This window comes from Puma concolor, chromosome C2 (genome assembly GCF_028749965.1).
Source record: "Puma concolor isolate L17-30 chromosome C2, mPumCon1.1.hap2, whole genome shotgun sequence".
NCBI lineage: Eukaryota > Metazoa > Chordata > Mammalia > Carnivora > Felidae > Puma > Puma concolor.
Window position 1 is genome coordinate 129,291,977 of NC_141675.1, and position 16,614 is coordinate 129,308,590.

At 36.0% G+C, this 16,614-nt stretch overlaps 1 protein-coding gene across 21 annotated transcripts in view; it reads right to left on the reverse strand.

Annotated features, from left to right (window-relative positions):
- Positions 1 to 16,614, reverse strand: part of ROBO2 (roundabout guidance receptor 2) — a 1,716,380-nt gene that overhangs the window by 34,886 nt on the left and 1,664,880 nt on the right. For 12 of the 21 annotated variants that reach the window (XM_086675717.1, XM_086675722.1, XM_086675715.1 and 9 more), the window contains 3 exons: positions 12,815 to 13,096; positions 12,293 to 12,418; positions 6,504 to 6,660 (listed from right to left, as the gene is read on the reverse strand). In XM_086675717.1, coding sequence (XP_086531843.1) covers positions 6,504 to 6,660; positions 12,293 to 12,418; positions 12,815 to 13,096 — 565 coding nt within the window. The remainder of the gene's footprint in view (positions 1 to 6,503; positions 6,661 to 12,292; positions 12,419 to 12,814; positions 13,097 to 16,614) is intronic. The other 9 variants (XM_086675720.1, XM_086675729.1, XM_086675727.1 and 6 more) reach the window with 2 other exon arrangements.

Here is a 16,614-nt window from a genome sequence, read left to right on the forward strand (position 1 = left end):
CAAAAATATATATAAGAATCCTAAAAAAAAAAAAAGGACAAAAATGAAACACCTGCCCATTTTCAAGTATGAAATGTGAGTGCTATTATACTTCATCCATAGTTATAATTAAATTTACTCCAGGGGCGCCTGGGTGGCTCAGTCGGTTGAGTTACGACTTCAGCTCAGGTCATGATCTCACAGTCTGTGAGTTCAAGCCCCGAGTTGGGCTCTGTGCTGACAGCTCAGAGCCTGGAGCCTGCTTCAGATTCTGTGTCTCCCTCTCTCTCTGCCCCTCCCCTGCTCATGCTCTGTCTCTATCTCTCTCTCTCTCAAAAATAAACATTAAAAAAATTTTACTCCATAAAATATCACATTTTTTTTGTTCCGTAAGTTAGAGCATGTATTTCCTTTGTTTATGTTGGCTTATTGCAAGGGATTTCCTACATTTGAATAAATAAAGAACGTGTTTATATATTCAATCTTTAATTATTCTCTAAAATTCCCCTACTTCATAAGTAGTAAACTATCCTTGCTTCTAATAATCTAAAGAGAACATACATGAGAATGAAAATATGTAGACAGCATAAGAGAAACAAGAAATAATGTTATATGTATCATATGTTAAGTTTACATAGAAAAAAATTGTAATTAGTTGCACTCAACTCATTTTTTTGTTATTCAAATACCATCAGGCAAAAGACAGCCTAACCAAAAATTATACAAACACATTGCATAATGTATTAAATGACTAAAAAATTTTCCAGTAGCTCTTCTTAAATAGAATGGGTGCTTATCATCACTTTCTCTGTGTCTTTTCTACAAAGGTAATCTAGAACGGGAGACAGCAAACTCCACCAATGCAAAACATAGGCAAAACTGAATATGGGATTCATCTCAGAGGTTTGAGCAAGAAGACAAAAATAGAGAGATGAGGATAAAAGAAAGACTGGGAGAAGGATGTGGCAGAAGAGATGAAAGAAATTTGGGACACAGAGCACATGATGCAGCCGGGAGGGCTTTTCACCATCTCTGAGGTATCCATATCTTAATCCATTCCAGAGCAACAAATGCTAGGTTTCAGGCCATTTCTGAAGGGCAAGGAAGTAACAAATGATTCTATAAAGGTTATCAAAAGTGTAGCTTTGTTTTTAGTATTTTCTTCACATTTACAGATATATATCTTATTTGAGTGATGGAATTTCAACTTTTTCTAGCAGTAGCATAAAGAAGACTATGAAAATGCTCCTGATGCCAAACTAATGGTCTTTTGGGCCAACCATTCCTAGAAAAGATCTGTTTTGTTTTGTTTTTTGTTTGTATGTTTGGTTTTTTACTTATTGTCAGTGAAGTAAGAGGCATCAAATTATCTGTCTTGCCTGGGAAATAATGAGAAAGATGACAACAAATCAATGTTGCATGTGAACTAACTAGTTAAAGGCCAGATACAAATACCGAATTACTAATAAAAATACAATACAGTTCAACACCCGCAAAAGCTTGCCAATCTCTAATTGTAGCTACAAAGAAAAGCATCAGATTTCTATTGAATCCTTACTGAATTCTTCCTGGCATCATATGAATGCATTAAAAATACATTATATTTATAGCTAAGGGTGAATATATCGTGATACATTTTTATCAAGCCAAGAGGGGTATATTGATGACAGAACATTTACCAGTTTTGTTATCAGACTCCATATATGACATACAACTCTCCACAATTGGCCTTAAGACACCTCTTCAGATTATCTCCTACTATGAATATTTCAAACTCAACAAATCTCATACCAGTTGCTGAAGGATACACACAAGCAATTAGAACGCAATGTGATGTAGGACTGACTACAATAGAGGAGGAAGCTTAAGGAATAAGAAAATTAAGGAAAGGCAAGTAACCTTAACTAGAGTAGGATGGGGTTTTGAAGGAAGAGTGGGAAGTACTGAAGGAAAACTAATGGGGCTATTCATTTTCATTCTCATCTTTTATTTCTATTTTTTTCCCCTTTGGCTACAGAAAATTCTCTCCATCTGCACAGCAAATGGTGACATTAATAACATTTATTGTAATCGTTTGTTAACAGTTTATTCTGGAATCTAGGCTACTTTAGGTTAGGGACCACTTCTCGTTATCTTTGCTCCTTTTGCTTCAGAAAGCTCAGAGCTGGCATCCAGAAACCACCTAACTCTGGGTACAATTATTTGTGAATAAATGATTCAAGATTCACCTCAACACTGAACTATCAGATTGCTCCTACTTTACCTGGTATACTTGGTTATCCTTTCCTGAATGCAAATTATTATTTTGTATACATTGCTCATCTAGGGCTTATCATGCAAAATAGTGTGTGTGTGTGTGTGTGTGTGTGTGTGTCTTCTGTTATCTACCTACCACTCCTGTGACTCCCTAGATCAGAGATGAGATCTTCCTGAATAACTGTGTGTTTGTTTCTTTCATTTCTGTTGCATTTCTTCCTGGCACTGGGCTTAGCACTTGTTATGTACTTGAAAAAAAATGTGTGTTGAATAAGTTCTCAATTATGATATATTAAAAACAACAAAAATAAAAACTATGTATCTCCATAAGAAGTAGAGTTGCAGAATTCTTTTTTTTAAATTTTTTTTAACATTTATTTATTTTTGAGACAGAGACAGAGCATGAACAGGGGAGGGTCAAAGAAAGAGGGAGACACAGAATCTGAAACAGGCTCCAGGCTCCGAGCTTCAGCACAGAGCCCGACGCGGGGCTCGAACCCACAGACCATGAGATGATGACCCGAGACGAAGTCGGACGCTTAACTGACTGAGCCACCCAGGCGCCCCAAGAATTCTTGATTGTTAAAATAAAAATTATTAAAAACCAAGAGGTGACATCTACACTTTTTGTTGTTTGTGTTTCAAGAAAATGTTGGGGCACCTGGATGGCTTAATCAGTTAAGCATCTGACTTTGATCTCAACTCAGCTCATGATCTTACAGTTGGTGCAATCAATCCCCACATCAGGCTCTGTGCTGATAGGACAAAGCCGGCTTGGGATTCTTTCTCTCTCTCTGCCCTTCCACCACTGGTTCTCTCTCTGTCTCTCTCTCTCAAAATAAATAAAAACACCTAAGAAAATAAAAACTCTTAAACCTATATGAATTTCAAAATAAGCCATAAAAAATTCTATAGAAGAACTCATCTGTAAAATGTTCAATGTTAATATCATGAATAGCAGATTATAAAATAATCTAGGAAGTCTTTAAAAATCTTTCCTTTTCAATCTTAGAAAACAAAAAAGTATAAATAGTATATCAAGAAATGGGCAAAGTCATCACTAATCTACTAATTTTAATTTACTCTTGTCATATTGATTTTAAATATGTGTTGTCATCACCAACAATTGAAAGAACTTTGAAATATTAACCTTTGAAAAATTAAGTCCAGCGAATAAGAAAATTGAATTCTGCTGTCAGTTTACTGACAGATTAGACTTTATTGTTAAGAGTGATAATTTTTATTTTAGGAAATACTAGGTACTTAACACAAATAACTCAAAGGTTCTTGAAAACCAAACTATAAGCTACAAAGACTTTTGAGTAGATATAATCAAGATATATATTTCTTTACCTATGTAAAGTATCCAATGGATTTTTAGAAATCTTTTCCAAAAATGGGGTGCCTGGGTGGCTTAGTTGGTTAAGTGTCCAACTTCGGCTCAGGTCACAATCTCACGTTCGAGAGTTTGAGCCCCGCGTTGGGAGCTGTGCTGACAGTTTGGAGGCTGGAACTTGCCTCGGATTCTGTGTCTCCCTCTCTCTCTGCCCCTTCCCTGCTTGCACTATTTCTTTCGCGCACTCTCAAAAATATATAAACATTAAAAAAAATTTTTTTAAGAATTTTTACAAAAAAAATGATTTTATAATATCATACATCCTGACTAAATATTAAAATAATTTGGGTAGGAATGCCTATATATTTTATAGCTTGATGTTCAGAAAATAATTTATATCAAAAAATAAAAGTCTTTGGCAATATGTAATAATTCATTCATCAAATGAATATTTCTAATTCTACTGCTGGGCAGTAAAATCAAGTGAGACATTTAGCATTTATTTGGAACAGATAGTTTTATTTCAATGGGTAATAGCTATCATAGTCTATTTTTAAGTGGACTTAGTGGGAAAAGAAAAAAAAAAGATTTCAAATTACCTACAATATTCATGTGATCTGAGTTCAAAATTTTATGTTTATACATGTTTGTCAGTACTATTTACTCTTCCCAATTCACAAATTCTATTTTCCCATTTCCTGAATACAGCCTTTAAAATGAAGATTCCTGAGTCCTGGATAATCTCCTCTTGTGGAAAGTACATCTTTGTTTTTTTTTTCTTTGACAGGCTCCTGTGACCTGGGCACATTTACATTATTGATATGTATTGTATAAGATCGTGTGCAAAATTTAACTTTTTAAAAAGTCAGAGAAAATTTATTTCCTATTTCGAATGTGAACTTTTTAAAAATGTAAAATAATGATATGTATATAAATGGGAATTATAATCCTACAGAAGCAAGTAAAGCCCTTTTTGAGGAAGAGAAAGATGGAGAGAATAAAATATAGAGAAGTATGTATATGAATACATAAGTGTGTTTGTGTGTGTGTGTGTGTGTGTGTGTGTGTGTACATGCATATCTACCTACATCTCTGTGTATAAAGTATATATATTTATATATATGTAGTATATATGTATTATTCAATCAAGAAAAGGTAAATGAGGTATTTTGAAGGAAGCAAATGCTGTGACATAGAATGTTCCAATTAAGAAAATTAATTTGGAGATATCTAAGATAGCAATCTGGAGTTATCTAAGATAGCACTTATTTAAAAAGAAAAGGACAGGGCACCTGGGTGGCTTAGTCAGTTACGTGTCTGACTCTGGATTTTTGCTCAGGTCATGATCTTATGGTTCCTGAGTTCAAGCCCCACATCAGTCTCTGTGCAGTCAGCACAGAGCCTGCTTGGGATTCTCTCTCTCTCTCTCTCTCTCTCTCTCTTTCTCTCTGTAGCTCACCCCCCACTTGTGTGCTCTTTCTCTAGCTCTCTCAAAATGAATACATAAACTTAAAAAAAAAGATTAAAAAAGAAAGAAAGAAAGAAAAGGAGGGCATCTAAGGTGTCTCAATCAGTTAAGCATCCAACTCTTGATTTGAGCTGGATTTCAACTCTTGATCTCATGATTCATTAGATCGAGCCCCACCTCAAGCTCTGCTAAAGATTCTCTCTCTCTCTCTTTCTGGAGGAAGTGTATGAGAAGACTAGGAATTGTGAAACTAGAGCATCTGTTTCAAAGGCATATGAAGGGGCACCTGAGTGGCTTATTCAGGTGAGTGTCCAACTCTTGATTTCAGCTCAGGTCATGATCTCATGGTTTGTGGGATTGAGCCCTGTTTGGGATTCTGTGCTGACGAGCGTGGAACCTTCTTGGGATTCTCTCCCTCACTGTCTGCCCCGTCCCTGCTCTCTCTTTCTCTTTCATGCATGTGAGCCCACGCACTCTCTTAAAATAAATAAACTTTTAAAAAATAAAAAGAAAAGGAAATGAAGCAAAAAAAAATTGTGCTGTGATCTTTACAAAAAACAAGACAGGGAATAAAACATTATTCAAATAAACTGAGGTGTCTTAATATCTAAATATGTTTCAATTAAAAAAAACTTGGAAAAAGAAAAGCTGCCTTATTCTGCATTTTTCAGTTTCAGTCAAAAGCAGTAGTGACCTGGGAATTGTGAGGAAGACGGAGCAGTTAGAATTATTAAAATAGAAAAAAAAAAGACTGAGTATATTTCTCCTCACTTGCTATTTTATTAGAGAATAAAAAGTATCAATGTCTTTCTGCTTTAAACTCAATTAACACTTAACAGAGGCAAACTAACTCTTGAGACATATTTGGGAAATAATAAGGAAACTGGTCACATTTAAAGGCCCTTGAAGGAAATTTTCTAACTTAAGAGAGGTTTTGTTACAGAATGTGCAGTGGCTTGAACCTCTTTCATGTTCCAGCCCTTAAATTCCCATCAAAGCCGATGATTAAATTCTCTACAATTACACCATGTGATGGAGCTCAACAGTAGGTGCTCTGCTATGGCCAGACGAGTCATTAGAAAGCTGCGAGAGATGATGAAGCAGGTTATTTTAATTCCCTTTTCAACCCCGCTCAGGAGTGGCTCTTTAGTTCACAGAGCTGTGGACATTTGCTTTCAAACTAACAAGCAATATTATAAATGGAGGCTGCATTATCATGATTGCAGACAATCTAAGGCACTTGACAGCCAAGGATTTTAGGTTCTCAATATGTGCTGTGTTGTATTTATCAGCTAAAATACAGAGATGGTGCAAACAACAGAAGTGGGGTTGTGGGGAGGGCAATGAACAGGGTGGGAAGGGGGCAGGGAAAAAAGTAAGAGAATCCCAGATAAAGACAAAGAAAACACAATACAGAGAAGAGGAATGCCCTGGGCATTCGGTTGGTATAGAAGACAATTTTACCCATTTTCTTGCTGTTCCACTGCGTAGTGTTCCAGCTCTGTTCCAGGAAGGGGCTGGACTGGGGGAGGAGGTAGAGGAACATTGGCCCAGGTCGATCCATTGTTTTTCTGAGGTTTAGAAGAGTTTTTAGTTTTCTTCTTTTTTCCACCTTTCCCACCTGCAAGTAATAATGCATCTATTCAGATATACCAAAATCAGAAGAAACACAGTCATTGGGTGGGAAGATGGATTTATGTTTTTGAAACACCACAATGAGTATATTACATTTGTTAAACGCTATAAACAATGAATTGATCTAATCAGAAAATGTTTTTATAAATCACTCGACATTATATTGTTTCTTTCCCAATGCATGAACTACCGTGCTGAATAAACCAAAAACATGGGTCCTGTAGCAAAAGCACACTTATTGATTTATTCATGTCTGCTGCCTCTACGTTTTCATTGTTAGACAAAATAATGGGCCATAACAAATTCTTTCAAATGTCAGATTTTAGTGCGTTTATAATGCTCTTTTGCATAATCTCTCTCAGTGGAAAATGCAGTGTCTAAGGATACAGGCTAAACTTTTCCATTAGAATTTACTCTAATTAATCCAAGAGAGTACAGTTTTCTCTCAAAAGTGACTGATAAAAATCAATCAAATATAATCTGGGTACTTATAAATCTTTCACAATGAGAAGTTTTATAGAATTTTAAACTAACGAATGGCGTAGTTATTTTTGCTTATAGTGAGAGTAGTTCCCAGATGTTTTAAGCATAGCATTTTCTAAAATTCCAAAAAGAGGGGAAAAATTAATGAAAATGCAGTGATCAGTTTCACTACTATTGTTAATACAAATTAGTTCATGCACAAAACATGAGCAAAAAATGACTTGGCAGCGTATGAACCAAATCTGGAATTACTGGAGCTTAATGAAACATAAAAATAAAATTCATCATCTGTATAGTGTCATAGTTTTCACTCTTCCAAAACTGAAGTAAATCAAATTTCTTCCTAGATGTGTCATGGTTGATTGTAAGAATAAGTACTTCTGAAGCAGCATAACAAAGGATGTTCAATAGAATGCAAGTAGCTTTCTTCACTCCTACTATGGCTATCGTTATATTTCCAAAAATAATGGTATTGACCCCTTGGGCTTCATCTTTCTGGACCTGAAAGTTGTGAGCATCAAATACTTGCAGCAGGGCTCTCAATAGACAGACATAGTACCAGAAGTCTCATCTCCTTTCTTCAACCAACTGTTAATCTGCATCAGCAACTGGCATCAGCTAGTTGATGATCAGCTAATGGCATCAGCCAACTCAGAAAATTATGTCATTCAGTAATGACTTATTGGAGTGTCAGAAAGTAATGTAGCTGGTAAGCTGGGCAGAGACACTGTTGCCAATTATGGAAGTATGTCTGTTTTCTATGTCATGAGCACAGATTTAAAAGCTCATCCCTACAGACAGAGTGCTTTCTTCCTTCCTTTCACTTCCTATCCTGGGCAAAAGGAGAGGTATTTAAGAGAAAGAACAGCAGGTATCTTCTGTTTTGAGTATAACAGCTTAATCTGGGGTTGAAGACTAATTTCTCATGTATCTGTATAAATTACTCAATAGATATCACTTTGATTTATATCTGTAAAACAGATACAAATTTCCTATTTCTTTGGGGTATTATGAGGGTTGAAAGAGACAAAGCATGTAAAGGGCTCAGATTGTACAGAAAGCTCAATAAATGCCACTTATTATTACTCTATTTCATTTCCTCTATCTTAGAGCAAACATGGTTCTACCCATTTCTACAGCCTTTGTCAAGCCCGACTTCTCCAACCCCAATGAGTATCCCAGAAATAGTCTGAGTCTCAGAATAAAAATAATGAAGTTGCTTAAATATGTCTATACTTCTTGATATAAGTCTATAATTTTTGTGTTTAAGATGGATGAGCCTTGACCCTTTGTTTCCTGATCGTGCACCAAAATCACAAACCAGGATCATATCTTTTGTGTAGTCTCAGAATTATATTTTAATAATTAAAAGAGGAATGGGTCGGGCTATGTGTTTTTAGTGGCTTTTCCCCTAGTTGGGCACCCTTTATTCCTTATATATTTATATGTGTACATTGGTTCCTTCACTCTTCACTTCACGGCACTTTAGAAAATGTTATATGATCACCACCAGAACTGAATGACACAAATAGGGAAGTTCTTCCATCTCCAGAAGCAAATTCTGTAACAGTAAACTTAATTCGACTAAACTGAAAGGGAATAATCACTTCACTCTTCACCTCCAAAAGAATGCTTTCTATCACCAATTTAACTAATTTTGTATTCAAATGTAGATGAAATAGTTAATAGATGATGAAACAGAGTTCTTTCTGAGTGTTATTTGGTCCATATTCACACAGTAGGACACACACACACAAAAAAGAGTGCAGCAGCTTTACTAGAAATTACTATTACTGGAGTCTGAACCCAACTCTGCTGAGTTCATTTCCAAGTTCGAAAAAGGCATTATCGGGGCGCCTGGGTGGCGCAGTCGGTTAGGCATCCGACTTCAGCCAGGTCACGATCTGGCGGTCCGTGAGTTCGAGCCCCGCGTCAGGCTCTGGGCTGATGGCTCAGAGCCTGGAGCCTGTTTCCGATTCTGTGTCTCCCTCTCTCTCTGCCCCTCCCCCGTTCATGCTGTCTCTCTCTGTCCCAAAAATAAATAAACGTTGAAAAAAAAAATTTAAAAAAAAAAGGCATTATCAGTTATTCCAAATATCAGACTTAAAAATGTTTGGGGAGAGGTGCCTGGGTGGGTCAGTTGGATACATGACTGGCTCTTGACTTGAGCTCAGGTCACGATCTCATGGTTCCTGAGATGGAGTCCCAGGTGGTCCGGTTCTGCACTGACAGTGCAGATCCTGCTTGGGATTTTCTCTTTCTCTCGCTCTCTCTCTCTCTCTCTCTCTCTCTCTCTGTCTCTGTCTCTCTCTCTCCCCCCCCCCACCTTCCCTGCTTGCACTCTGTCTCTCACTCAAAATACATAAATAAACATTAAAAAAAATGGGGAAACAAAGCTGATGCAAAGAGGGAATTTGTGAGGGCTTTCAATCCAATGTCCACTTTCTCCTCTTGAAAATTTCTGCTCTGTCATTGTGTGGAGTCTTGATGGGACTATGAATCAATATGTTTTGTCCTCTCGGGGAGGCTGGGTGGCTCAGTCCATTGAGCATCCGACTTCAGCTCAGGTTATGATCTCGCAGTTTATGAGTTCAAGCCCCATATGGGGCTCTTTGCTAACAGTTCAGAGCCTGGAGCCTGCTTCGGATTCTGTGTCTCCCTCTCTCTGCACCAACCATCCCTGTCCCCAGCCTCGCTCATGCTCTCTCTCTCTCTCTCTCTCTCAAAAATAAACATAAAACAAATTTAAAAGAATATATGTTTTGTCCTCCTTTATCAATGAGCTAAGAGGTGGGCTCTTCACTTGGTGGTGGGCATATGAGGTAGGCTAAGAGTATTGTGTTTATCTAAGATCTAAACCTTGAGCTAAGCGAGCCACCACAGCTCGTTGTTGTTTCTTGCAACCGAAGATCCCGAAACATTTTAAAGTTTATGGCAACATATTTTGAAGACCGTCAACTATATTTGACCCATTTCTCTTCAACTCAAAATGTAAGTATTTAAACTGACATTTATGCTGAACAAATAACTTCTTTGTATAGAAAATTATAAAAGTAGCTCATTTTCGAGTTAGTAAAACACATAATTAAAAAAATACTGGTGTATAAAAATATTTCATTACCACTACTGATATTGTGCGCTATATATGTGTGTATATATAATTATGATTTCATATAGGTTTTGAGAAATCTGAGTTTTCTTTTATATTTTTTTAATGGTTAGATTTTTAACCCAAGTGCTCAAAACTTATGTATGGAATAAATTATATAAGTGTTTCAAAGAGGATGAGAAATTCACTGAAATAATTCAGAAATGTCCAATTTTCTTTATTATTGTGATTATTTTAAATTGATTTCATTGCTGTGTACAAATTAAGAAAATCATATAATATGGTATGATTAGATATTCACAGGGCAGTTTGATCTTAAATTTGAGGCTTAGAAAACATATCTATGATTATAAGAATAAATCAAATTCTGTAAGATTAAACTCAATTGGACTAAACTAGAAAAGAATAATCACTTCACTCTTACCTCCTAAAGAATGCTTTCTATCACCAATTTAAGTAATTTTGTATTCAAATGTAGATGAAGTAGTTAATATAATTCATAGATATATATAAATGTCACTCAGGAGATTAATGGATTAAAAAAAGCAGTAAGCACTATTGTGAATCATGTTCTTTACAATTACTCAAAAGGTAACTTTTAAAACTCAGTGTCAATCAACATATACAGAATATTTAATGAGAGATTCACAAAAGGTCTTATGTAATTCATGGCTTAATATATATAGATTTTTAAAATATGTATACTGCTTGGGACTTTACATATCTGGAATGAAATAGGCCTAGGATACATTACTTTTTAATTATTCAGTACAATTGTGGGACGCGTTATAAATAGATGACAGTATAAATGACATATAAGGTTATTCAAAATAGCCTTCGATATTACTAAGCCAGTTTAAATTCATAACAGATGTTTAAAATTTTCTGGATTCTATAATGTATCTAATTCTACCAAGAGCAAATGCCTCATTGTGGAGGGAAGAGAGAGCATTAACATTTCAGACTGAAAGGGTTCTATCTCCTGAGGAAAAGTCATTTAGTAAATGTTACCCTAATGATGTAAAAGAGTTAACTCTTTACAGCTTGGTAGCTTGTGACATATCATAATACACTATAATCCTTTACTAAGAACTTGTAGATTAAAAAAATTCATAGAAACAAATGGCATACCATTAATATGAAAAAATAAGCAAATGTAGTGGTGCGCACAATAGAAATGTGCAGATAAAGCCATCAGTCGTACAGTGTGCATGTTATGGTTGGAAGTTAGAGGGTGTCGACCACAACCTCTTTATTTTAGATGTGAGGATCCTTGAGCCTGGAGGATATCAGTGCTATTCACTACAATAGACATATATTTCTATCCAGTGAAAATTGGCCCTGAAGTGTGCTCCACAATGCCTACATTGTAGATTGTTAGTTTGTCTGTTATATCTCTGATAGATATTGACATTTACTATATAAAAGAATTAAAAGAATTATCGATATGAAAGATCATATTTTTGGGGGAAATCAATTGTGAAGAATAACGTCTGATATTAACATTCTTGGTTAGCACGGTAGAAGCACCTTACTCTAAATACTGTCATTCGATAGATAATAAATCCTAATATTTGGAAAAAAATTGTCCAAAAATAAAAAGGCCCATCCCTGGAATGTTAATATTACGAAAAATGTCCCAAACAATTTGCATTTTAGCTGAATTTATCATTGCTGACCATGTCATGGAACTGACTTTCCTGTATGATCTTTTTGTTTTAAAGTTCTTTTGGCTTTTAGGTAGGGTTTACGGCAGATCAAACTCATCTGCTCTTTCCTAAATAATGATAAAATGATACACTATTTTTGAGTAAATATGGTGTTGTACCCTTAGCACATAGTGACAGTGATTTTTATTCCCCCGCCCCTTCCCAAAGCATGATTTCATTAGGATACGCTGCGATTGTCATTTGAAAGATAAATGCCTGACAGTGAGTTGTGATTCAGTATTTCTTCACGGCTGTTAGGAACACAGGTCATATGCTGGTGACAAACAAATATTTCTCCTTACTGTGATGAGACCAACCTGAGAGACTGCCACTCCTCTCTGAGCTGTTGTGAGAGCTGGTGGTGCTGAAATCCTGTGACTGGTTGTGTGGCATTCTATTAGACAATCCCTCAGCCAATCGGTAGTCAGGGATGTAAAGTAAGGCTAAGGGTTAAAGGGCAGAGGTCATAGTGGCATCATGTGATTAGTTCACAGCACAAGCCCATGCAGAACATGCAGTTAGCAATTCAGAAGCAGATGTCGTGGGACAGTGGAGGAATGTTTCCTCTATCCTGCCTAATGGAAGTTGAGATGGATTACTGATCACTCTATTGAAAAAGAGCTAAACGGATGAAACCGATTGGTGTTGGAGTGTGGTGGCAGTGACGGTGGCGGTGGTGGTGGTAGGGATTGTGCAAGGTACTGAATACATGCCGATATTTTTTTAGTTTAGGTGGTGAACCTGGTAATGAGCCACTAAACTGAACAACAAATACTAATTTCTATCTCATGCACAAATGATGTGAAGATAACTCCTCGGGTAATAGGAACCTGACTCACCATTGTTACCTTTGTTCTGATCAGGTAGAGAATAACCAAATCCCATCAGATCTGTTTTTTGCTGAATCGAGCTTTTCCATTGTGGGTCAGGCAGATCGACGGCCAATTCATGTATGCTATTGGAATGCAAGATCTGTGTTGTGGCATATGGGGTAGCCTGTGTTATCTGGCTGGAACTGTTGTAAGTGGTTTTGGTCGTGAAGTCAATGCTGCTATAAATGGCTCCATCTGAGAGCATTGTTGCTGTTTTATCCCCTTGGCCTGGAACTGGTGGCAGCACATCTGTGGTGAACATAGGGAAATGAAACAATTTAATGATGCGCAGGAAGCCCCAAACTATCAGGATTGAGGATGAAAAATAAATGTGTCACGCCGCACGTTTGCATTTCAGCTGAGATGGGCTTTATGAGCCAATGAAGGGGAGATGATGTACAACCGTCGCCAAGCTATCAGCCTCAGTGACAGGCAGGCCTAGCGCTCGCCCTTCACGTCTCACTGCTTAACACATCCCTTCCCCCATCTTCTTCAACCATGAATGAGATGTTTGGGATATTTCACTACAGAAAAATGCTTTCGGTTGTGCATAGTGCTTTTAGAACCAATGGAGTCGTCAGCTCTTTATGGAAACGATGGTAAAAGTGATTCTACAAATTGTGGATGAAAACATCTTTTTCCACTTTACCCCAAAAGATATAGGATATAAGTGCTGAATAGACGCAAAATTTCCCAAAATTATACTAGACAAGCAACGATGGGATGCATTTTTCTAAAATCCCAACTTGCTGTTTATCTGATTTGGTTTCACATTTCTAGTATGGAGTGGAACTGATGGCAGCCTTTTTTTTTTTATGACAAAGGAAAATTTTCATGAATAAGTCATTTTCACAATACAGCAGGATTGAACTATAGGAAAAGCAATCTGAGTGATCAGTGAGTTTAATTTATGCTACTAACTCTCAGTGAGTTTAATTTATACTACTAACTCTTAGAAGAGGAGAATTACAGTTTCAAGTTTTAATACAGCAGGAATAAAATTAAATTTTAGTAACAACACTGAATATCAATCAGTCCATTTATCTTTTGGTGTGCTGAATTATCTTTACACGATGCTTTCTGGTTCAGAAGTGCCATCTCTCTCCTGAGCTCTTATTTTTCCTTTTCTTAAGAAGAAAGATACTAAAATTAAAACAACAACAACAACAACAATAATACTAAATGGCAGATTTTCAATCATGTAGAGTTAAAAGTGAATCTAATTATGGTATGTTCCTTAATAATTTATGTTCTGAAAGCCACACTTCATAGGACTTTGGGTCATCAACCCACTTGATTTCTTCAATTATAGGAAATTTTCAACTAGTTATAGTAGTGTAATATTAAGTAATAAACCTAACTATTGTTGTACCAAAACTAAATTATCATCACAAGAAAAAGTGGAAGTAGAAATTTAGTCAAAATATCTTAAAATTTTTAGATTTGATGATACCTAATAGCACTTGAAACAAAGATTCTTATAAAAATAATAATTTGGGGGCACCTGAGTGGCTCAGTCAGTTGAGTGTCTGACTCTTGATTTTGGTCACGATCTCACAGTTCGTGAGATCGAGCTCTGCAACGGGCTCTGCATCTGTCACCACAGAGCCTGCTGGGATTCTTTCTCTCCCCTTCTCTATGCCCCTCTCCTGCTTGGACACTCTGTCTCTCTCTCAAAATAATAAAAATAAACATTTAAAAAATAATAATGATAATTTTTAAAGCTAAAAATTATCTTCTTTAGCAATAGCAACAAGACATGTATGTATGTATGTATGTATGCATGTATGTATTTTAAGCTTATTTTTGAGAGAGCATGAGCAGGGGAGGGGCATAAAGAGAGCAGACAGAGAACAAGCAGGCTCTAGTTTCCAGAGCAGAGTACCATGTGGGTCCTGAACCATGAATTGTGAAATCATGACCTGAGCTGAAACTGAGAGTTGGAAGATTAACCAACTGAGCCACCCAGTCACCCCAGGAATAAGACATTTATAATGCATTTTGTGCACTGTATAATTTAGGTCTTTCAGAAGTCTGGAATTCCAACTTGCTTTACAATGATGTGGGTATATACTTTATTGAAGTAAATATTTTAAATGCCTATCAGTGGATTTATTAAAGATATTCAATATATAATATTTCACAAAGTTTTATAAGCAAGTAAAATTGTTTTTTGATTTCCAGATCCCTTAACTATTTTTGTCCTTCTTGCTTTTACTTATAACTAGAAAATTTGATAATGAAAAAGTGTACTTCATTCTCAAATGTCAATATCATTTTCATTCTCAAAGACATTTCATATTTAGTAATATATCAAAATTATGAAAATAGATCCTTCATTCTGCAGACATTTTCAGAGTGTTGTTTCTGCCACCTCTCACATTGTTCATTGATAATATTAACTTGATAGTCAGGTTTCTCCAGCATGGACCCCAATTCCCCAAAACATTGAACTTAAGACCTTCCAAAACTTTGTACTTAGACTGTGAGCCAGGTTAACTACAAGTTTTTGAAATGGTTACATGTTCAAATGTTTAAACATGGAAAAAAAGTTGTCTGAGGATCTAAACCTATAGAATGTTATTCTGCAACAACTAAAGCTGAAGTGCTAGAAATAGAATCTTTCTCCCCGCTGGATGAAATTAGCCAGCCTTCAAGTCTAAGTGCTTCTCTATTGATTTGGGAGCTGCAGATTTCCTTCAAATATTATTTGATCACTCTTACATTTTCAAAAAATCATCGAATTATATTCAAACATTGAAATATTGGAAGACTATAGATGAATATCTGGATGTAGGGAAGCATCCTATATCAGCTGGTTTGGAGCTCTGGACCACCCTTCCTCTAACAGATAGGACACGAATCCGTGCTTCCATCATTAGACAGGACCTTCCATTTTCCATTTCTTACAGCCGACATCTACCTTTCCTGAGTGCTTTAGGCTGACTTGCACTTGTTAACGGTGGAGTTTGAAACCTATGAATTACAGAAACCCTTTCCTCCAGGTGGAATCGGTCATGATTCATTTCTCAGCTTTTAGCACCTTAGTGATCCATGCATTTTTTCCTTTTGGCCTGGTACACTTGCATACATGACTATCTCCTTCCTGGTATTGTAAGATACTTAGGAACAGGAACATATGGGATTTATGTCTGAATTTCCATAAATTCCTCACCTAGTGTTTTGCAGAGAGTAAGCACTCCCTAAATGATTAAATTAATATTTTATAGTTTGTATTGACAAAATACAGACTTATGCAATAATTAGTAACTTTATTATTCAAAATACTATTTTCATTACATTTCAACACCTATTAGTATTCCATTCTTAAAAGGGAAATGTCAGTATCCACAATAATTCTTTTAAGTGAACATAGTTATACAATCATACATGTGAATCCCACCTTGAGAATTGCAGAACAGTGCATATAAAAGAACGTAGACTTTAAAATGTGTTAGACCTATATTCTATACCTAGATCTGAAGTTATTCATTTTGATAAACCTTAGTTTCTTGGCCTTTAAAATGTAAATATGATTATTGTCTATGCCACACGTTTATTATGCAAAGAAAATGAAATAAAATGTACAAAAAATCCTACCTACTCCTGGTACACAGTAAATGCTTAAAATACCTATCACACTGAAAGGAAACACAGTAAACCTTGCAAAAACTTTGTCTTGGCCTTGATGTTCACCTGTGAAATATTTCATAAAAATGAGGTGGATATGGAAGATAAACCTTGAAAATGTGTAAATGTATCCTTTG